Genomic DNA, 24,001 nt, shown 5'->3' with positions numbered 1-24,001 from the left:
CAGACACTAGTCGTATATATATATAGATGCTCTCGACCATCCTCCCTCCGACTGTGTCACTCTCAAGTCAATCTCTCTCTCTTGCTGTAAATATGGTAAATCTCTCTATTGCCGTAAATATGGTCACCCATTGCACACCGGTTCGACCGAAGCTAAGTTAAGAATAAACTCCTGTTGTGCAGCGGGTTAAAGTATTCCCTCATACCTCGGAGATATACCTTCAGTCGCTCGCAGCGACGTCACGTGACGGAAAGAATGTTATCACACCATTGAAATGACATTCTTTCCGTCCCCTATAGGCGACGAAATAGGTCAAATTTTGTTCACTTTTTAGTGGAAAATGCTTCGACGCTGGAGCGGGTACTGGACCCAGTGCCGTTCTAGTGCAAGTGCACTACAAAGGCACTGCACCCAGTGCCGATAAGCGACAGCATTTTGTTCCACCATCTAAAATGTCACGTGACGTCGCTGCGAGCGAGTGAAGGTATATCTCCGAGGTATGAGGGAATACTTTATCCCGCTGCACAACAGGAGTTTATTTTTCACTTCTCTTCGGTCGTAGCGGTGTGCAATACCTCATATGGTAGGCATAGTAGCTCTCTCTCTCTCTCTCTCTCTCTCTCTCTCTCTCTCTCTCTCTCTCTCTCTCTCTCTCTCTCTCTCTCTCTCTCTCTCTCTCTCTCTCTCTCTCTCTCTCTCTCTCTCTCTCTCTCTCTCTCTCTCTCTCTCTCTCTCTCTCTCTCTCTCTCTCTCTCTTTCTCTCTCTCTCTCTCATGCTATCAAAATAGTAATCTTAACTGAGCTCGACATTCAATACTGTAATCAAGCCATTTGAAAATCAACTAAAAAAGAAATTGCTGTGTTAAACTAATTCAACTGAAGTGAAAGTTCAAACTTAACTTTACCAGGATAAAAAGGCCTCTGATACTGAGAAAACAAGGATTTCAACATGATAATATTTTTTTAATATTGTTTACATTTTAATATTTCAGTTTTTAAATTTCACCTGGTGCAGGATGTTAAATATGATTAGTGAATGTGCAGTTAATCCAAAAACTATAATTTAGAATCTTCATTAAGATTTGATTCAAGGACTCCTGTGAGTCTAAACTAAAGCGCAAAGAGCATACTTGTAAAGTTATGATGTTGCGCTATATAAATGCTCATTTATTATTATTAATCAGTCCTGCCAGCAGCAAGAAAATGCTCAGCAATAGACTAACTCCGGAAATAACTCTGTCAATTTCTATGGGTTGTGAAAGAGTGAATACTCTTGCTTTTTAGTGAGGCAAACTTTCCCATGTGCTCCTTGTCCACATGTTTCAGACACACCTTTAAATGTCACGTGGGAAAGTTTGACGTAATAAAACCAAGAGTACAGAGTATTCACTCTATCACAACCCATACAAATGTGACAGAGTTATTTCCGAACATCGTCTATACTCCAGACTCGATCAGATTTGCACGACATCAAAGTGTGATCACCATCAAGGCACATTTTTCGCCAAGTTCGGCAAGTCTGGAACACCGGTGATCTCAAAGTCCAGCAACATCTGTCCTAGAGCCTTGCCCTGCAAAATGTAGCAACCATTAGCCAGAATCCATTTGTTACTTTGATACTGGTACAGTGGAACCCCCATTTTAAGCCCTGCACAAATCTGAGAAAATCAGGTCTTAAAAAGGAGGGAGTCTTAAAATGGAGGAGGGGCGGGGATGTAGCTCGGTAGCGCGCTGGATTTGTATCCAGTTGGCCGCTGTCAGCGTGAGTTCGTCCCCACGTTCGGCGAGAGATTTATTTCTCGGAGTCAACTTTGTGTGCAGACTCTCCTCGGTGTCCGAACACCCCTGTGTGTACACGCAAGCACAAGACCAAGTGCGCACGAAAAAGATCCTGTAATCCATGTCAGAGTTCGGTGGGTTATAGAAACACGAAAATACCCAGCATGCTTCCTCCAAAAACGGCGTATGGCTGCCTTAATGGCGGGGTAAAAAACGGTCATACACGTAAAATTTCCAGCCCACGAACGCAGAAGAAGAAGAAGAAGAAGAAAAAAATGGAGGTAAATTTACAGAGGTTATGAACAGACAATCTAAAAAAGTAAGGTCTTAAAACGCGGGAACTATTGGGGGGTCTTGAAGGGGGGGTTCCACTGTATTGGAAATTCCGGCTGCTTTCTCACATTGAACTGCCATACAGTACAGCGCTACTCCCCCTCCTCCCTTTTTGTCCCCTCCGTGCATGTATTTATGTTTCCAAGCCATGAGACGTTCACTGTGAAACAATGGAGCATTATAATTATTATTCACAATTTGTGAATTTTTCATTTTGTCTTTATTTAAACATTCCATAAACTGACCTTTGTTATTTTGTGATTCCTCGCATTTTGATTAATAAAATTAATAAAACCAAGGCGGGTTTCAGTTTTGCAGACTTACCTGGGGATCGCTTCTCAAGGATGCGATTCCACCTCCTCCCAACACTTTGTGCAGAACAAAGTTCATTGCATTTATGCCAGGTGCCTCAAACCTGAAAAAAAAACCACAGAAAACGATTAAAAACTTTCTTTAAATTAAACAAAAAAAGAAGACATTTTACACCGATCAAGACACTCATTCTTCTCTGAGACCACGTTAGCAGTCGAGGTGAACAATGACTGTTGAAACCTGTGCAAAAAATGCAAATAACATTTGCGTATAGATCCATTTTAGTTAGAATTTCTTTTTTTCATTACATCTGAACGCACAAAAACATGCACCCTATTTTAGTCTAGGCCAGCCAACTTAATATAAGTTTTGGGCGGGGATGTAGCTCAGTCGGTAGCGCGCTGGATTTGTATCCAGTTGGCCGCTGTCAGCGTGAGTTCGTCCCAACGTTCGGCGAGAGATTTATTTCTCAGAGTCAACTTTGTGTGCAGACTCTCCTCGGTGTCCGAACACCCCCGTGTGTACACGCAAGCACAAGACCAAGTGCGCACGAAAAAGATCCTGTAATCCATGTCAGAGTTCGGTGGGTTATAGAAACACGAAAATACCCATTATGCTTCCTCTGAAAACGGCGTATGGCTGCCTAAATGGCGGGGTAAAAAACGGTCATACACGTAAAATTCCACTCATGCAAAAAACATGAGTGTACGTGGGAGTTTCAGCCCACGAACGCAGAAGAAGAAGAAGAAGATATAAGTTTTAGTCAGCCTCTGACATCACATGGCTCAAAGAAGGGAAATCTAATGTTCACTCGGTACATACTCAGTATATGCATTCATGTGTGCATGATTTATAGTAGCAAGTCAGTAGCAAGGTGATTGGCAGGCAGCAAGCAAGTGTGGAGTCCCTGTATGAAAAGCGTGTGGTGAGAAAGAGTAGGCGGATAGCTTCAGATAGGTCCCATGTCCTAGCCCACCTCTATGAACTCCTTCCCTCTGGCCGTAGACTTCGCACGCACAAAACTAGGACACTCAGGCTGCAAAACAGCTTCATCCCCAAATCCATCACCCTTAGCAACATGTAAACACATCCACATACCCGACTCAGCCCCTCTTCTGCCAGTGCAATCAGTAGTAATGTTTGTTTTTATGTACAACCGTATTGGTTTTATGTACAACCGTATATTTCCTGCGATATATTGTATGTTATGATATTTTGCAATGATGTTTAGCCATAGTTCGTTATACGCGTAGGTGTGCGAGAATATGTAAGCGCAGTGCTCTAAAGATGTCCATGTTATATAGTGCTATATGTTTTATGTAAAATCAATGTCTTGTTTGTATTATTGTTATGTACCACCCCTGAATTTCTCTATGAGATAATAAAGTATTCTTATTCTTATTCTTATTCTTACTCATTCATCAAGAGTGGGGAAAAAAGGAAAGATTAAAGAAAATCTCTTGTCAATTCAGCTCATAAACAAACCTTTCAACGTTATCTCCGTCTGTGTTTTCGAAGAGATGAGCGAAATACTGTTCCACTGCTTCTGCTGTCAGGGCCCGTCTTATAAATGGCAGGTAAACTGGGTGTCTAGCAATAACACCTGTGCAAATAAAACAGAAAAACAACTATTCATAAATTCAAGTAAAATCATAAGCAATATTCACTGTCTGCAGAAATTGTACATTACAAGTAAACCCATTATGTATCGATTGGAGATTGGATTTCCCTTCTTTGAGTCATGTGACGTCAGAGGCCTACAAAACTTTATAATTGGGCGTTTCAGGTTGACCGAAACTTCAAAGGAACTACAAAACACACTTCATGCGTTTGATTGCATGTGTGTGTGCTGTTCAATGTCAAAACAACAACAAAGTCAGTACATGACGTGTGTTTTGTAGTTCCTTTGAAGTTTCGGTCAACCTGAAACGCCCAAATATGAAGCTTATGTGTTTGATTGCATGTGTGTGTGCCCGGGCTCGTTCAATCGTCAAAACAACAACAAAGTCATAGTACCTGAAAGGAATTCGATCGATACATAAATGTTATTTGCGTTTTTGACCAAAATATGACATTTTACACAGATCTCGACAGTCATTGTTCACCTCGACCGCTAGCGCGGTCTCGGAGAACAATGACTGTCTCGATCTGTGTAAAATGTCATATTTTGGTCAAACACGCAAATAACGTATAAAACAATTTTAAAAGAGAAACACGTCTACGGCAAAGCACTTGCCATTGCAAAGCTGTGTGAATTTATTTCAAGGCATATATAAATCATGCACACATGAATGCTAGAACATGTGCACACACATGTGTATGCATGCACATATATACTCATGCATGGGATCGTGGGTGCATATACACATACACACACACTTACACACACACACACAAACACCCCCCCCCACCACACACACAGAAATGAAGACCGGACCCAATTGAAATAATTCTCATCATTGAAACGTTGACAGTGTTGTCTTTGTTTCCCCTGTACACTTTAAATTACACACACACACACACACACACACACACACACACACACACACACACACACACACACACACACACACACACACCCACACACACACACACCCACACACACACACACACACACAGAATCATAAAGACTCAGTACACTCACCAACGTTGGCATTGTTGCCCTTATCGCCGCTGCGAGTGAAAGCCAGGTCTTCGAGCCTGAACACGCAGTCTCCAACAGGTAAGTTGTCTGTCGTCTCCTGCCCTTTGCCGTTGGTGGGAGGATACGCCTGCTTCAGGTAATCCTTGGTGGGCGTGCTGGGAGCGCTGTAGTTCTCCACAAAGGCACCATTCATTTCCAGAGCAACCTGACAAAAAAAATCAACCACAAGAGATTTCAAACATTTTACAAATATACAGTGGACGCCGCTTAATAAAACCGCGGTTAATAGAGCCAGCCGCTTATAAAAGCCGATTTCAGACGGTCCGAATTTATCACTATACTTATGTATTTGAAAAAGCCGCTTAATAAACCCAACCCGCCGCTTATTAAAGCCAGTTTTCTCAGAGAAATCACGTAGTTTGTGACTAAAACTCACATACGATCTGGTCTGGAAAGTCGTGGTTACCGCATGGAAGAATTTGAACCATTCGCAGACTCAGTGAGAGAACTGATGTGGAAGACGACCAACAAACAAACACTCATAAAATCGTTCTTCTCTGCCGAGTAATGATTCGTGACGGTGACAGTGAAATTATTGATGTACCGAAGTGATCAAAGTACACGTACATGTACATAATTAAAACAAAAGTTCCACATCCTTCGTGAAGTTTTGTTTAGATTCAAACAAGTGTAAATGACGAAAGAAAGTGACTGAGTGACATAAACAAAAGAGAAGAATTTTTTTTTCTTTCGAAAATGACGTATTCCTGGACCGCCGGTTAACAAATCCGCCGCTTATTAAAGCCATTTTTGGTCGGTCCAGAAGTGGCTTTATTAAGCGGCGAACACTGTAGTGGAATCAAAATTAAATCAACCACAAGAGATATTACAAATTTTAGAAATATAGTGGAATTAATCCCCCTTTTTAGTGAGAAAAAACAAATTAACCGCAAGAGATTTCAAACATTTTACAAATAAAGTGGAACCTCCTTCAACCCACCCCTTCACCCTCAGTATCTGATTAAGACATTTCAGACACTGCTTTTTCAGATTTTCTGCATTTAACCTCTGTAAATGTATGTCCACTTTAAGACTCACTTCCTTTTAAGACCTGATTTTCTGAAAACTTTTTTGCCGTCTGAATAGGGGGTTCCACTGTAACTGGTCACAAATTAGGGGGGAGGGGGGGGGGGGGGGGGTGGGGAGGATAAGCATGTTCATATAGGTGTTTTTTTCTCAAAACATTTCTTGATATTCTGGATAACAATTTCTGTTCTTCTTTTCCTGAAAGTAGAAACCCTTACCTGAACATTGCTCTTTGGGTAGAGGAAGGAAAACAACTTCAGCACAGGCGACCTGAAAGTAGAAACCCTTACCTGAACATTGCTCTTTGGGTAGAGGAAGGAAAACAACTTGAGCACAGGCGACCTGAAAGTAGAAACCCTTACCTGAACATTGCTCTTTGGGTAGAGGAATGAAAACAACTTGAGCACAGGCGACCTGAAAGTAGAAACCCTTACCTGAACATTGCTCTTTGGGTAGAGGAATGAAAACAACTTGAGCACAGGCGACCTGAAAGTAGAAACCCTTACCTGAACATTGCTCTTTGGGTAGAGGAAGGAAAACAACTTGAGCACAGGCGACCTGAAAGTAGAAACCCTTACCTGAACATTGCTCTTTGGGTAGAGGAAGGAAAACAACTTCAGCACAGGCGACCTGAAACATGTACAAAAGCAATCTTAATCACACTTCACAAAATCACAACATCAACATCAACTTATTTCTTAATAGCCTTTGCCCACATGCTGTATCGCAATGCACCTGTAATTAAGCCACAACCCATCCCTTTTTTTTACCCAGAACACATTTCCCATCCACTTACTTTAAAAAATGACTTCTTCTGTGTTCATGGGCTGCAACTCTCATGTACACTTGTGATTTAGCGCAAGCGGGTTTTTACAATTAGAACTGTTTTTAATTCGCCATTTAGACAGCCTTGTTTTCAGGGTATGCGTGCTTGATGTTTTCATGTTTCTAATTCTATATCCCATCAAACTCTGACATGGATTATAGGATCTTTACCCTGTGTACTTGGTCTTGTCCCTGTTTGTACGTACGAAGGGGTATAAGGCACTATAGCAGGTCTGCACATAAGTTGACCTGGGAGATCTGTAAAATCTCCACCCCCAGATCCACCAAACGCAGCTTGGATTCAAACCCCAAACCTTAATTTAACACGTCTGATCTTTCATCTGTGCCAAAAATAGCTCTTCCACATACATGTATAAGTCTGGTAAAACTGTAAACAAATATCAATTTTGTTGCTTGAATCTGTGAAACAACAAGTGAAATTTGAGCAATACTTCACTGATGTTTGCATCCCCTACAGAAGCATATGGATGTATTTGTGATGTGAGCGAATTGATTATAGATGCTTCCATAACACAGATATGACAAAAGAACAACAAGAGAAAGTTATGTTAAATCTACTTACACTCTGGGTCTTCCACCAACAATTCCACACAGTCCTGGAGCTGTTCAGGAACACACACACACACCACACACACACACACACACACACACACACAGACATACACACACACACACAAACACAAACCATAAATAGTACATTCTTATCAAACAGGTGAATTTTTAGCACGATTCTATACCACATAAAATCAACTACACTTAATAATGCTAGCAATTTATCAAGGATAAAAGTAGTTGACATAACCTTGCAGAACATCATCTACTAAATTAACACTCACTTACCAACCATGCAGAAAACGAACTACACAAGAAAGAATATTGGGTCTCCTATATATGTGTGGCCTCATAATGATACACTTTCAATTGTGTACTTACACACACTGCATGAAGTCAGCACACAGTCATCATATTTAGCAGTCACTATAGCCCGTCCTTATTTGAGACCGAATTCAACTTCACAGAGTCTTTTTTTGTACAGAAAACTCAGTACTAACACTCCATATGGCCAGCTTCGCGAAGTATACCAGGGGCGGATCAGTTCATTTTTCAAAAGTATATTGTGAAGATATAGGTGCGAAGGCGCTTGCTAGGGGGGTCCGGGGGCATCCCCCCCCCCCCCCCCCGAAAATTTTTGAAAAAAAGGATGCAAAATGGTGCAATCTGGGGTCCTTAAAGTGTTTTTTTAATGTACACACCTTGATTGCATTCAATAAATACAACTCTTCCACACCCCAAAAAAGAAACTTTCAGAGGTATTTCTGAACATTGTCTGTTGTTAATCTCTGTCACCACTTACACACAGTTAAAGAGCAGCAATCATATTTATGCAAAAAGAGCCAAAAGTACTTACCCATGCCAGTTCCAGCTGGTGCAACCTCGCGAGCAAAGAACTCCAGAGCTTTCTTTTGATTGTGAGTCACTGCCAGCCACATCATTATCTCCCTTGTGTCCTAAAATAGCCTCTTTAACAATTAAGATCTGCTGAAGTGAACTGCAGCACCATTTGAAAAAAACCGATTGTACACAAAAAATTATTCTAATTTTTAAAAAAAATCCCTTGGTTAGCAATAATCTACAAACAATAAAACAAATTCACACACTATAAACAGATGTGTTTTGCATTTCCTGGTAGACATCACTTTCAAAATTTAAATGTTTAGGAACACGTCAGTTTTTAAAAAGCACACATTATTACTGGCTGATTATCAATTCAATGACAATAAATCAATCATTCATTAAATCAAATACAAGTCATACATTCCTGGAACTATTTTCTGAATGTTGTACATGAATTTTGCTTGTCTAAAAAAGTCCAAAAATATAAAACATTCAAAGGTGCTTGCACAAACTTTTCATCACACACAGAGAAATAGTCCAGATTCAAATATTTTAGCTTTGGTACTTCAATAAGTGTCAAACTCTCACATGTTTTCGTCCGTGAGGACCATACATATGCTCGGTGCCTAGAAGTTCAATGTTCGCATCAGTGAAATCCTCCAGGTTCAGTTGATGGAAGATTCTTCTGCATCTGTAAGAAAACGAAGGTACAGAAACATTTATATTTCTCACTGTCACCTAGTCTATACCTACGGAACCTCCAACCCATTTCTTCCTGTGGCATGCAACGTACAGTGGAAGTCCACTTTTAAGTTTGTTTGTTTGTTTGTTTGTTTGTTTGTTTGTTTGTTTGTTTGCTTAACGCCCAGCTGACCACGAAGGTGCTGCTTTGACATATAACGTGCGCCACACACAAGACAGAAATCGCAGCACAGGCTTCATGTCTCACCCAGTCACATTATTCTGACACCGGACCAACCAGTCCTAGCATTAACCCCATAATGCCAGACGCCAGGCGGAGCAGCCACTAGATTGCCAATTTTAAAGTCTTAGGTATGACCCGGCCGGGGTTCGAACCCATGACCTCCCGATCACGGGGCAGACGCATTACCACTAGGCCAACCGTGCCGGTCCACTTTTCAGACCTCTACAAATCTGAGAAAATCAGATCTTAAAAAGAGAGAGTCTTGAAATGGAGGTCACTTTACGGAGACTATGCACAGACAATCTAAAACATTAAGGTCTTAAAAAGGAGGTCACTTTACGGAGACTATGCACAGACAATCTAAAACATTAAGGTCTTAAAAAGGAGGAAGTCTTACGTCTTAAAAGAAGGGTTCTACAATAACTCTGTCAATTTCAAACTTTAAAAAATCGTTGAAGCAACTACTGTGACTTTTCCAAATTATCAATTCTAAAACATCCCAAGAAGCCAGCAGAAATGGAAACAAATATCATCAGTATCATAGGTACAGTGGGTGATTCATGGATCTGCAGGCGGCTCTGGGCGCTCTGGGGGGAAAAGGGTTTACCTAGATTGTAAAACAAAGATAATGGGGATTTGTGTGCTGAATTCACATCATAACTGACACCTGTCTATTTGCTAAATTCATTCAGTTAAAATTTCCATTCTGCACAGAAAGCGGCCGGGCTGTTGATTTTCAGCATGTGTCCAAGTGGAAGAAAATATTACCCAATATTGACGGACTGTGTGATGAGACCGGAGGTCGAGATTTTGATATCACTGTCGAAACAGACCAAATAGCAGAAGATATCACCACACAGTTAGTCAATGTTAGATATATTGCTAATTCTCTGGACATTTTGTATTTACTGTAAAGAAATTACTAAAGTATTTGTCTCAGTTTTGGCTGTTCCATATCCCTCCCTCTGATTATTATTTCTTTTTGTTCACTCTTTTCTTGTACTTTTCAGTATTTTAAAATGTCTTTCCTATCAAAAAGTCACTTGCTCAACTAAATTCTGGAATAATTACATTTTCATATATATTTGTTTGTTTTTAAATTTAGGTGTTTTGTTTTTGAAGTGGGAAAGCAATAAAGAGGTCGTCGATATCAAAACTGATATCGACGGAAATGTCGTCGATATCACTTTTGCACTGAGCTCAGTTTTGCCCAATTGACCAATGGAAATACACGTAACATGTGAAATAGCAATATACTCTTATCCCGTCCCATGTAAAAGCCTAGCCAGGTCTTCAGTGGTGTACACAATCGTTTACACAGAAAAGAGGGTATCTTTAAACAACCATCCATTGTAAATTAACTGCTACCAAATACAACAATGACAACATTGGCACTCCGAAAACTGTGTTAAAGGATTTTCAAAAGAGTTATTTGCCGATGTATGTTTTCAGGTGACATTTTTTTGTCCATGATAAATAATAATCATCATCATCATCAACAATCCCCTGACTGGGACAGTCATCGGGGGGGAGTGAGGGTAGAAGAGGCAGAACACCTTCTCCAGGCTGTTCTGTTGGGAGCCATTGACAGAAGGTCATGAAGAATAAAGAACACACGAAAAAGAAGACATGTAAACTAAAGGGAACAGCTGTAAATTAAGAAGGGGGAAGTAGCGAAAAGCAAAGCAAACCTTTTCAGTATGGCTCTGGCTGTTTTCTCTCCCTTGTCGGCTGCCCTCACACCCCCCACAGTGGCCACAGCAGTGGAACGATAACCACACAGGTGTGTTGCGCTCACCTGGGAAAAACAGAAGAGTTTAAAAGGTAAAAAAGGTAAAGATAATCCCACTGGCATTTTTGGTAGTAGGTTGTAGAGATCTCAACTTTTTTAGCACCAGCTTTATGAAGGCGTTGCCCATCTCCTCTCCCTCGCTGCCTTTGCCTTCACAGGCTCTAAATAGGGTCAGGTAAAAATTTTTTTCAGCCAGGTGGACTGGAGACCGCTGGTAAAATTTGGAACTAATCTCAATTTCAACCAATCCGACCCTGCGGCTGCGTAATATCCATTTGCCGCTTTCAGGGGAAATGAAAGTAACAATCACAAAAAGTCTGCAGCAATGACTCTCAAAGCAACACTTACTTTATACTCCCCAGAAGGTGGGTTCCCTGTCGCCCCAGAGACGATGACGGCATCCTGGGGCAATTCCTCAATCTGTACGTTGCTGAAGTCGCACACCACATCGGGGAGGAAGTAGAGGGCAGGGTTATCAATTTCGTACATCAGCTGCTCAGCCACCGTACCCCATGACACCAAGCCGCCGGTGTTGGGCGGCTTCGTCAACACAAAAGCACCGTCCTCACCACATTGGATGATGGGATACCCCATGTTGTCCCTGGTCAGGTGAAACAGAAGAGAACAAGTTAAATACAGTTACAGTGGAACCCCCCTTTTAAGACCTTCAACAATCTGAGAAAATCTGGTCTTAAAAAGGAGGGAGTCTTAAAAGGAGGTAAATGTACAGAGCTTATGAACTGAACATCTGAAAAAGCAAGGTCTTAAAAGGGAGGAAGTCTTAAAAGGGGGGGTTCCACTGTATTCAGAAAAATCAACTGTTCTCAAAACTATGTGGCTTTTGACAACTGCACTGCACATTTGACCGAAATACTATTTGACTTATCGGGGTAAAGGGATTCAATCTTGGTTACTTCTTGTTTTCTTTTCTGTGTGTGGAAAAAAACCAACTCCGTGCCCATACAAAATTATTGTGGCAAGATGTGCCCCCATAACACACACGCACGCACGCACATTCGCACTCACCCCCCCCCACCCCCCCATACACGTTAGTGTCTGTTCAATTCACATTTCCATAACGATCACCTGTTGTTAATGACCACTTTTGGTTGGTCCCTTGAGTGGTCATTATAGACAGGTTTGACTGTATCTCCAGACTCGGACTCAAGGCGCAGGGATCTATTTATGCCGTGTGAGATGGAATTTTTTACACAATACATCACGCATTCACATCGACCAGCAGATCGCAGCCATTTCGGAGCATATCCTACTTTTCACGGCCTATTATTCCAAGTCACACGGGTATTTTGGTGGACATTTTTCATCTATGCCCATACAATTTTGCCAGGAAAGACTCTTTTGTCAATCGTGGGATCTTTAACGTGCACACCCCAATGTAGTGTACACGAAGGGACCTCGGTTTTTCGTCTCATCCGAAAGACTAGCACTTGAACCCACCACCTAGGTTAGGAAAGGGGGGAGAAAATTGCTAACGCCCTGACCCAGGGTCGAACTCGCAACCTCTCGCTTCCGAGCGCAAGTGCGTTACCACTCGGCCACCCAGTCCATTGTATGTTAATCTGCCACTTCAAAACACATGACATACAAAATGTCTCAAAGTAACAACTGCATATATATGATCCACAAGCAACCTCAATGAAAATAAAACACACCTCGTACACAGTTCAAACCTACCAGTCGTGGACTTTGTGCCAGTCGGTGAATATTCCTCCATTACATTGGGGGCCACATTCGATCAGATGACCTGCCAAGCTGAAATAATGCACATCCATTTTTGATGACAAACCACATGGATTTAAGAAACCAAAATATCTGGATTTCAGCAACCAAGATATCTTTTCTTGACCCTCGCTTTCAAAGTGAAATCTCTGATGTCGCAAGGGAAACAAGTTGGAGAAGACGTCATAATGCGAATAATGGGGTCACATAAAAATTCTGCCATTGCTTTTGCATGTCTCCCGGGAACTGAAAAAGAATTTCCGAGAATGAAGTTAACCTACGTGAGTTTTACAAATCAGCAGTTGATTATGACTTGCGAGGTCGTCACCAGGCTGTGCATGTACCGTATCAGAAACGTATATCATTTAAAAGGGGGAGACAAAAACTTACACCAACCAAATGAAACACATCAAAAAATGTTCAAACATAAGCAAATTGTTTTTTCTGACTCACAATTGAAAGCTGACTATAACAAAAACATTACCAAAAGAGAGGAAAATGTGTCATCAAAACTCTTTGCGGAACATGGTAATTAATTTTGTTGACAGGAAAATATAGATAGGAATTCGAGCTAGATGTAACACCAAAATGCAAATAAAATTGATGGCGAAAAAGCTGATAGATTACCTGCCTGCAGCTAAGAGGTCATGCTGATCCATGGTCCAGCCAAACTGAAATGGGAAAATTAAATACATAATTAAACTATAACGTGTCATAAGTATATATCTCCTCTGATAAAAAGGTAGGAACCTCATTTTTTGTACACCCCACTTTCAAGCTACACACCAAATTTCAGTTCAATCCATCCATAAACACCAGAGATACAAGTGCAAACAGAGAGACAGAAAGACAAAGACACAGACACACAAACAAACAAACAAACAGACAGACAGAGTAAGACCTATACACCCACGAATATACAGTCAAAACACATTGTCAGTGATTACTGCGAGCCAGCTTTCATTGCCGCAAGAAATCGTAAAGTATGATGATTATATTTTTTAAAGGAAAGGGTATCATATGTGAAGCGCACACTGCATAGCATACACATCAGAGTGTTTGTGGCGATGGGAATTAGGTCTGTCTACGTCAGCAAGCAGCGAGTTTGTTGCTTGGCACCGTGTTGGGGCTTGCCTCGCTTACTCTGTCACACGGCTTGAAAATTGTGACCAATAAAAAGACCAAAAAATACTGTACTCACGTTTTTAAAAAAGATGATACAAATCACAATGTTCGACGTTTCGACCCTAGGGTCTTCCTCAGGAACACAACACACGAAACAGAGTTTGTGACCAAGTTATTTTAAAAAAAAAGTCTATTTTCTCAGATTATTTGAGGCGATAACAGCGTGTTTCACTGTACCTGATGAATGAGAGGGGCGAGCACCAAGGAACTGTCAACACATCGACCCGTAATAACAACGTCTGCTCCCATGTCTAGCGCACGCACAATGGGACCAGCGCTGAAAAACAAATCCACAAACATTATCTAGAATGAATAAATCAAATCAAATCAAATCAAATCAACTGTATTATCTCAAATCTGAGAAATTATATTGGTGGCGCATAAACATGAAGACAAGCCGAACACTACAACATTGTTAATCTACTCTGATTTCAAAACGCACTGATGAAATTGGGATAATGTTGAAGTGTTAGGGTGTACTCCTGAAAATGGAATAAATTCAGTTGCAATACAAAATGTTTTTCTTAAATGAGGATGAGAGTCGCTTGTTAATTCATTTAATGCTTGTTATTCCCTAAGGTGCCAGGAGACTGGTTCCGAATAACTCACTTACTCTATTACACATGTCCTATGCACTTAGAGCTTTTACTTCCCTTTGTTGATCAGATCAGTTGCAATAAAAACACTATAGACTGTAGGATAACAGTTACAATCTGAATGCATGTGCTCACAACCATGATAAAATGAAAGAATCTGGCATTAGTTAAAAAGTTACCAAACTAAAGCAATAATGAAGTTAATTTTCTGATATTATACCGGGTTATTTGTGACCCTCCACCACGACATGAGTCGCATGTCACCTTTGCATGATTTTCATATTTTTACATTTTCACAAAGAGTGTTTTATGCTCTATCCAGTGGTGAAAACCGTTCTATCCAGTGGTGAAAACCGTTTTAGAAAAGAACGAAAACTGTTTGAGTTATAAGCCTGTGACTAAGGTGACCCTCACACTGTTACCAGACACTCCCCGGACTTATATTAAGCCTAGCTCGGAACCGCGCGAGGTGACATGCGACTCATTTCGTGGTGGAGGGTCACATTTTTTTGTAAAGGAAAGATGTTACCAACATGATAACAGTTAAAAAGTTACGAAGCTAAAGTTAATGTTAGCATGAATAAAGTTAATTTTCGGATATTATTTCAAATTATTTTGTGTAAAAGGAAGATTTGTGTAAATTCAAAGTTACTATTACCCCAAGTAAGCGTTCATGCTGTGGACGTTTTCTGGAAACCATTCACCAGAAAACATGTCGGTGAAGCCTTGCTGTTTCAGTTCATCAGCCTGGTAAAGACAAAAAACACACAAACACATACATTATCAAAATGAAAAATAGCACAAGAAAAAGATTATATACCTGTGTGTGCATGCGTCTGTGTGTGCGAATGATATTTATTTATTCATTTATTTTGTTCCATTCTGACACAATTGTGTTATTTTTTATTATATTTTAAGTTATTGAGACATCCCAGTGCACTAAGGGATTTATAGAGCAAATCGAGAAAATTCATTATTGAACGAAGCGCATAGCGCTGAGTTCAATAATTATTTTCGAGATTTGCTCTATAAATCCCTTAGTGCACTGGGATTGTTTCAATAACGATATTGTCAGTACCGCCATAGAAAAAAGAAGATTCCAAACGCACACTTTGCTACGCGCATTTGAATAGGTATAACTGTGTGGTCAGGTCGTGTACAGTAAGATCTACTTTTGTGTGGGCCGGTGTCTCAAGTGTGTCGTGCTTTCGTCACACGCATTTTAATTTCTGTTGGTAAATTCCAGTGTAGTGTTAAAGCTGAACAGTGATGATCTTTCAGAGAGACCTCATTTGAACTCTGAGAAAGGACTCTGCTCTTCATTATTTGCGATTCGAAACCTTCAGTCGAGCGTCGATGGATTGACTGTGCGGAGTGACTCCCCTTGAATTGACTACCCCACGACACGAAGGACTCGACTGTTCGCACATTTTCAAAATAAATGTGGCATATATCTCGTGTTGTATCTTCACTCATCGGGGAGTCTGATACTAAATATGAACGGTAAGAATGCTCTGAACCCTACACGTATTATATCCCCATCGTTTTTTCGTTCACATTTGCCCAACATGTTAATTTGCTGAGCGGGGTTTATGTCGTCTGCTACTGCTAGGCTAGAACAATCGAACCACTGCAGTCTGCACTGTCACTGAGTCTGCACGAATAAGGCAGCCTGGTAATAAGTCTTATAATTATATGGTAAGAACGTTCTGAACCCTACACGTTTTCGATTACGATTGTTCTTGCCTTGAAATAATAATTCGGAAACCATTCATTTACTGAACTGATGCAGTCGTATTTCAGTGTAGTCTGCTAGAGTCGATCGAATCAGTCTTCCAAATGCTGTGTACGTTATCGGAATAACACTTGTGTTTTCTGTTAGCCGCTGGGAATTGTATACTAACTCATCATTTGGAAATGTGGATGATAAGCTACATGCCACTAACACGGCATATTATGAGAAGAATCTATGCAAGTCGGCGAAAATGAGATGAAACACAGCGGCTTCTAGTTTTAGATCACTGGCACTGGCACAGGCACATGCAATCTGTCAGAAAAAAACCCACTTCTGCTTTAATTGAGAAGCAGGGAATTTATGGTCATTTGGTATTGTGGAGAATATAAGCTACATGTCATTAATTAATTCTGAGGATGAGAGTACAGTCTCGCTTTGGCAAAGGGCGTAAGAATACGCTCTGTGGAAAAGTTAGCGCACTCCAAGAGTGCGCTAACAGATTTAAGCGCATCGCCATTAGCCAATCAACTGGTTCACATCAGTCATGTGACACCAGTACTTACTGACAATTTTTTTTATTCTCTTTTTGTACAGCTTTTTTTTTTTACATGTATATGCTGTACATTACAGGACATCACCTAACCGAAAGGACAGAATCATATAACAGAAAAGCACACTTGGACAATTACAACATACATGGGGTGGGAGGATGGAATGGGGAGGGGGGGATGTTCAGTGGTTTGGTGGTCGCATTATCAAAAGGTTTTAAGAACGAAAAAACCTAAGGGTTACATCAAAACGTGCATATACAGGCGCCAATCCTTGTAAAATTTATCTACTGTATTATTCACAACTGCGTTATACTTTTCACAAATAAATCTTTGCTTAAAGTTTCTACTAAATGTCTGAAAATGTGTTATTACTCTATCATCAGTATTGTTAGTGTCATCAAAGGTTATTCACAGCAAGGAACGTCTCTGACTACAAAAGAACCCCTTCGTTAAGATCTCCAAAAATCTAAGAAAATCAGATTTCAAAAAGAAGGGAGTCTTAAAATGGGGGTACAGTGGAACCTCCCTTTTAAGACCTCCACAAATCTGAGATTATACGGTCTTAAAAAGGAGGGAGTATTAAAATGGGGGTAATTTTACAGAGGCTATGAACAGAAAGTCTGAGAAAACAAGGTCTTAAAAAGGAGGGAGTCTCAAATTGGGGGGTCTTAAAAGGGGGGTTCCACTGTAAATCTATAAAGGTTATGAACAGAAAGTCTGAGAAAACAAGGGAGGTAGTCTTAATTGACGTGTTTTTTTTTAATAAACTCTGTCAGGATTTTCAAGACCTGACTTTCTCAGATTTCTTGAGGTCTTATTTAAAAGGGGGGTTCGACTGCATACCTTAGGCATGAGGTCATCTCCGCTGACCACAGCGATGTTCATCTGTATCCCCGCCTCTTCACAAACCCTCTGCAGCGCTTTGGCACAACTGGATGGATTCACGCCCCCTGCGTTAGTGATGATCTTGATCCCTGTGCAACAAAGTAAATTAAAAACATTTCATTTCATTACATTTAGTTTACTAGATTTGATCAACAAAGGGAAGTAAGCGCTATAAATACATACATGTGTTTTTTTTGTTTGTTCGTTCATGGGCTGAAACTCCCACGGCTTTTACGTGTATGACCGTTTTTACCCCGCCATTTAGGCAGCCATACGCCGCTTTCGGAGGAAGCATGCTGGGTATTTTCGTGTTTCTATAACCCACCGAACTCTGACATGGATTACAGGATCTTTTTCGTGCGCACTTGGTCTTGTGCTTGCGTGTACACACGGGGGTGTTCGGACACCGAGGAGAGTCTGCACACAAAGTTGACTCTGAGAAATAAATCTCTCGCCGAACGTGGGGACAAACTCACGCTGACAGCGGCCAACTGGATACAAATCCAGCGCGCTACCGACTGAGCTACATCCCCGCCGTGCATACATGTGTAATAGACTAAGTGAGATATATTCGGAACCATTCTCCTGGCACCTGAGAAAAACCGTGGGGAACTGTAGAGGACCTGCGTTAGTTTTGCGCAGGGTGACGTCCCAGTAGCCCCCTTTGTCCCAGACAGCTGCTCTGCATTGACGGAGTTGTCTCCCTGCCAAAGCATGAGCTATTTATAGTAGAGCGAGGTTTTCGGTACATCAGGCTAGTCCTGAAGAGGTGTAACCTTGCGCCTGTTTGACATTAGTATTCTTTGATGATAGGTACATCAGAAGACAGCACAACCCTGAGATGTGGAGTTGCTATTTGTGATGGGGTGTGGCTGCTGGTGTCACGGTGTATGTCCTTGGGAAACCTTTGCTCACCGATAGCAGTTATATATATAGGGCTATTATTTAGCTCTAAAATCTCAATCCTGTTTGACTGGCCTTGCCTCCAAAGGTGACTCTTGTGCTACGAGCACTCGGTTACACAAATACAGTAATAACAAAAAACTTTAATAATTCATATATATATGTATACCTTTCTTTTTGATGTCCTTGATGAAGGGAGCCATGCTCACTGATATAAAGTCTGAGGCATAACCCAGTTCCTGCAACACATTCATTTGTATTTTTAAGGCATTTTAAAGCAAATGCATGAACAACATATCCTCCTCACAAACACACACATACACTTACACACACAGATTCACACAAAGGAGGGCTCCATGTACTTGGTGTGTGTGTGTGTGGGGGGGGGGGGGTGGCGGGAGCTTGGATGCACTTTTAAGCTTGTGACATGAGTCACACTTCACACCTTAAATTACACATTAGCTTCAAAGTTAAAAGAACAGGGTGTGAAAAGTGAAGCCACTGTCACTGATAAAGGCTTGACTTTTGTTCGTTGTGCAAACATGGCTTATAATGGAACAGGAAGCTATAGCTCTGTTCACTGGACAAAAGTTACAGGCCTTTGTCTTGAAAAACAGTAAACACACTTTCTTTTTTAAACACATTTGCAGTTTGAAAGTTGTTGCTTTGAATTTCAAAGATAGTCTGATGCAAAAGACATTTGTCTTAAATTTACCTTTTTTGTTTAAACCTTCTGTATGTGTGTGTCTGGTGTGTGTGTGTATATGTGGTGTGTGTCGATACACATGTATGCATGCGTGTCTCTGTGTGTGTAAGTGTTTGTCAATCTGTCTGTATTTATATGTTCGCACTTGTGTGTGTGTGTGTGTGTGTGTGTGTGTGTTATGTTTGTGTTGTTTGTGTGTGTGGTCATGTGTATGGTTGTATGAGTAAATGTCTATCCATCCGGTCATTTGTTGGTCTACCAGTAAGAGTGTATGTCTGTTCAATACAGTGGAACCCCCCTTTTAAGACCCCTCAATCTAAGACTCTTTCCTTTTTTTAGACCTAAGTATCTTTTTTAGACGTCTTTTTCTAACTTCTGTAAACTTACCTCCAATTTAAGACTCCCTCCTTTACCTGATTTTCTCAGATTGTTGGTCTTAAAAAGGGGTTCCACTGTACATGCTAGTCTGTCAGCTCTGAACCTGATTATCCACACAATGCAATCCAACATTTCATTCAGCATTTAACCACACATAAAGATAGACAACATATACTTATTCATACTGGATGTTTGTGCTTGGAAGCAGTCAGGAGAGACATGGTGATCTCAGACAAATAGTCAAACACGAGGTAGTCCACTTTCGCCCCATAGATCAGCTGGGGAGCTGGAAAAAAAATCAGTTTAAGTTTTACATTAACTGATGTCCACACAGATAACTCACTCTACCCCCCCCCCCCTCTCTCTATCTCCAAAAAAAAAAAAAAAAGGAAGAAAAAAAACCCTTCACACTAAATATCATTTATACAGGAAGGGCAAACCAAGAAGAACAAATTCAATGTTTCCATTTCCCGACCAACTCTTTTTGGTCCTCTCCACCCTGAAACTTGCTTTCACCCTTAAAAAAGAAGAGGGGGGGGGGGGGGAGATTCAAAATGCCAAAACTCGACCTTGCAGACTTTATCAGGAAAGTTATTATTTTTCAACATCCAGGGGACACATCTCGCACCTTTTTTGGCCAATGAAAAGCATACAAACAAAAAAAACACCAAAAAACAACAACAAGTTCAATCCCTAAAGAAAAGGAACAGAGATACTGCCCCTATTTTTGGGGGGCCTTAATTGTCATCGGAAACAAAGATTTTTCTGGGTGCCGCATACTATATATCGATGCTAACATGAGTGTCTGCATAGTTCATGTGAAATGTACATGTATCATTGTAAGTGTATCTTCTTCTTCTTCTTGTCGTTCGCTGTTAGATCGTCAGTCCGGACTGCATGGCGAAACGTGCTGTCCTCTCCAAGTCCTCTTTGGGGCCGTATAGCTTCTTTTGTAGCGCTGTCTCCTCTGGCCAGATGGTGTCCCTCAGAGCACCGTGGTATGGACAAGCCTGCGGATGTGCTCTGCTGTCTGATTCTTGCCACACGGACATAGGGGGGAGGGAACTAGCTTCAGCTTTGTGGCCATATGATGGTTTAGTCTGTTATGTCCAGTGCGGAGTCTGAGTAGGACGACTAAGTCTTGTTCTTCACGTTGGAGCAGGTGGTAGTCATCTTTCTCCGCTCTGGTTTTCCTCTTGTTTTTGATGATTGTCTTTTTTTCCTTGTATTGCAGCTGTGACGTGAACTGTTCCTTTGAGGCACCTTCCTTGGCAAGTTTGTCTGCAGCCTCGTTTCCTGCTATGTCACAATGATATGGCACCCACTAAAGCACGACCCTTCGGTTCTAAGCAACCTGTTGGAGGGCGTTGTTGAGCTCAATTTCTTTGTTGGCAGACAGAGCTTGGAGTGCTGACATTGCGTCTGTCAGAAAGACGACCTGAGGACATTCATGGTCTGATCCGTCAACTATTGTGGCTGCTGTCTTCAAGGCCTGTACTTCTGCACTATAGTTGGTGCAGTGCAAACCTGTGGGAATGCTCGCTGTTTGTGCTTCTCCCTCTGGGTACCGAACTAGAACGCCGTCTCCTCCATCTCTCACAGCATCAGTGGCTGACCCATCAGTGTAGGCGTGGATCCACGCTTCTTCAGGGTAGTGGTCTGCAATCATGGCCAGGGTAAGCGCCTTCTTACTGGTGTCACTCATGTCCCGTGATGTCACGCCTTTCACAGTTGTGTTGATCTCGAGGACCCTCTGGTTGGCTTCCCAAGGTGTTGGGCAGGTTCCTGTGGCATCGAGCGGCAGAGTGCTTTCCGGCAGGTGGGGTAGGTACTGTCGCTTGAGGCTTCTGCTTTGGTGCACAAAGCTTGAGCGTTTCAGCCTGTTCCTGATAGGTTTTTCCATTCTGCTGTTCATTGGGTGCTTTGGTAGCCTTTTGTATTTCTCTGCTTGGATGAGTGTCTTTGTGTCTCTTCGAGTGATCAACGGTTGGACTCCTGTCAGGGACTCCATGGTCTTGATTGGAGTTGACCTCATTGCTCCTGTCAGGATACGGAGTGCTTGATTCTGGACTTTGTCCGGGGCTTGCAGGTTGGATTTGCAAGCGCTTGACCAGGCTGGGGCTCCGTATTCAAGTTGGGGTCTCACCGTGCCTTCATACAGTGTCTTCAGGGTCTTCTCACTGGCACCCCAGTTTGTTCCAGCCAGCTTTCTCATGATTGCCAATTTGCGTCTGGCTTTGTTTTCTGCTTTCTGGATCTGTGGTTTCCAGGTCAATCATTTGTCGAATGTGACACCGAAGTACGTTGGTTCGTCATCATTCCTGAGTGGTGTGTTGCCAAGTTTGATGACTCCTGGCTTTTGTTTTGGGGACAAGGGGAAGAGTGTGGTCGTGGATTTCTCTAGATTGATCTTGACACACCAGTCGTCTTCCCAGGCTGCAAGTTTGTCAGCTGCCAACTGCAGGCGGTATGTTGCTGTGGTTGAATGTTCTTCGGTGCACCACATTACCAGATCGTTAGCATATAAAGCAGCTTTGACTCCCTTTGGCAGTTCAGGCAGCAGATCGTTGATGAAGATCAAAAAGAGAGTTGGCGAGATCACTCCGCCTTGTGGGACACCGTGTCGTATCAAAACCCTCCTGCTCAATCGGCTGCTGACTGTGACCCTCGATCTGCGGTTGTGCAGGAAGGATCGTATCCAAGACAGCATCTTTCCACTGACTCCACATCTCTGTGTCTTCACCAGAAGGCCATCTGTCCACACTCTAACAAACGCCTTCTGTAGGTCTATCCAGGCTGCAAAGACCATCTTCTGATTCTGGAAGGCATCCTCAATCTTCTGAGACAGGTAGGTGGCCTGGTCTTCTGTGCTCTGGAACTAGCTGGCGGAAGCCTGCTTGCTCTGGTGCAAAGATGTCTTCTTTCTCCAGATACCAAAGAAGGCGTTGATTCACCATCCTTTCCATGGTCTTGACAACACAGCTCGTGAGGCTGATTGGACGGTAGCTTGGGGCTTTCTTCTTGTCTTTTCCTTTCTTGTGTATACCTAGCTGTGTGTTATTGTGTGTGTGTGTGTGTGTGTGTGTGTGTGTGTGTGTGTACGTGTGTGTGTGTGTGTGTGTGTGTGTGTGTGTACGTGTGTGTGTGCGTGTACTGACACATCAATTTTAAAATATGTCAAACTATGAGTGTCTTTCCCATAACAGTAAAACAGAACATTTGGCAGCTTGGTGAAAGAAAACAATGATGACCTTTGAAAGTTGCAAGCTTGTACTGACCTTTGAACTATAAAGACGCACAAAGGTGCATACACATCGATCACATCCATGTCTTCCCTTACGCATCCCACCAAACATGGAATCAACTTAGAAACACCGATTTGTTATACCAGTACCAGTAGTATGGTTTTATATGCACACTGTCATTTGAGACTCCAAGCTCAACGTTCACGTTGTCACCCTCTTTCTCTTTGACTAGTACTAGTAGTACAATTTTCTCAAGTTTATCAGCTGTAAACAAACCTGCAACGGAGCTGTCTCCCCAAAATCCACTTGCACAGGCAATCCTCACGACTGGACCTTTGAGCAAATGACTGTGAGCCGAATGGACACATCTTCTGTTGCAGCTAAGCGCTGTTTTTAACACTGAAGGCAGTGCCGCTCTTGGAAGCAGCCGACGCAAGTACATCGCCATCTTTGCTTATTACGCATGTCCGGTCATGTGACAAAATTTTCTACTGCAGAACAATATGGAGGACGATGTGTGGCAGCAATAATCATCATCTTTCGAGGAACTAATCCAAGATTTGTGTAATTTGCAGAAGATTTCGATTTATGTACCCTTTTAGCTTGACTCATTAGCTTACGTTTTGCCAGAGTATTGTCAACATCAGAAATAAGACGTGTGTGCAAACATGGCTGAAACCGTGTATGGTACCCACATCGGTGGAGAGGAGAGCCATGTTATGTCTGAGAAAGTTCAGACTTTGGCTGCCACTGTCTACAAGGAATTCGAAAAGGTCATCACAAGATACGACGAAGATGTCGTCAAAGAACTTATGCCTCTTGTTGTTGGAATCCTAGAGAGCCTGGATGGAGCTTATGTGGAAAAATCGGAGCTTGACGTGGAGATTGAACTGTTGCGAGAAGATAATGAGCAGTTGCTTACACAGTACGAGAGAGAGAAGCAACTTCGGAAGGCAGCGGAACAG

General features: G+C 41.8%; 2 protein-coding genes across 7 annotated transcripts in view; one reads left to right on the top strand and one right to left on the bottom strand.

Annotated features, from left to right (window-relative positions):
* Positions 1–701: 701 nt before the first annotated feature.
* Positions 702–23,557, bottom strand: LOC138968408 (uncharacterized). Its single transcript, XM_070340995.1, has 18 exons — positions 23,313–23,557; positions 19,977–20,077; positions 18,877–18,946; positions 17,763–17,893; positions 15,292–15,380; positions 14,215–14,314; positions 13,480–13,523; positions 12,808–12,885; positions 11,461–11,713; positions 11,012–11,118; positions 8,984–9,086; positions 8,409–8,508; positions 7,563–7,602; positions 6,733–6,784; positions 5,069–5,273; positions 3,910–4,027; positions 2,437–2,527; positions 702–1,571 (listed from the first exon to the last, which is right to left on the bottom strand). The coding sequence occupies exons 1-18, from the start codon at positions 23,482–23,484 to the stop codon at positions 1,488–1,490; spliced, it is 1,938 nt and encodes a 645-aa protein (XP_070197096.1). The 5' UTR covers positions 23,485–23,557; the 3' UTR covers positions 702–1,487.
* Positions 23,530–24,001, top strand: part of LOC138968406 (C-Jun-amino-terminal kinase-interacting protein 4-like) — a 135,613-nt gene continuing 135,141 nt past the window's right edge. For all 6 annotated transcript variants that reach the window (XM_070340994.1, XM_070340993.1, XM_070340991.1 and 3 more), the window contains exon 1: positions 23,530–24,001. In XM_070340994.1, the coding sequence (XP_070197095.1) occupies positions 23,705–24,001 (297 nt within the window). In that variant the 5' untranslated portion in view covers positions 23,530–23,704.

Source organism: Littorina saxatilis, linkage group LG6 (genome assembly GCF_037325665.1).
Source record: "Littorina saxatilis isolate snail1 linkage group LG6, US_GU_Lsax_2.0, whole genome shotgun sequence".
NCBI classification, from domain to species: domain Eukaryota; kingdom Metazoa; phylum Mollusca; class Gastropoda; order Littorinimorpha; family Littorinidae; genus Littorina; species Littorina saxatilis.
The sequence above is the reverse complement of the archived record's forward strand: the minus strand, read 5'-3'. Positions and strand labels throughout refer to the sequence as shown.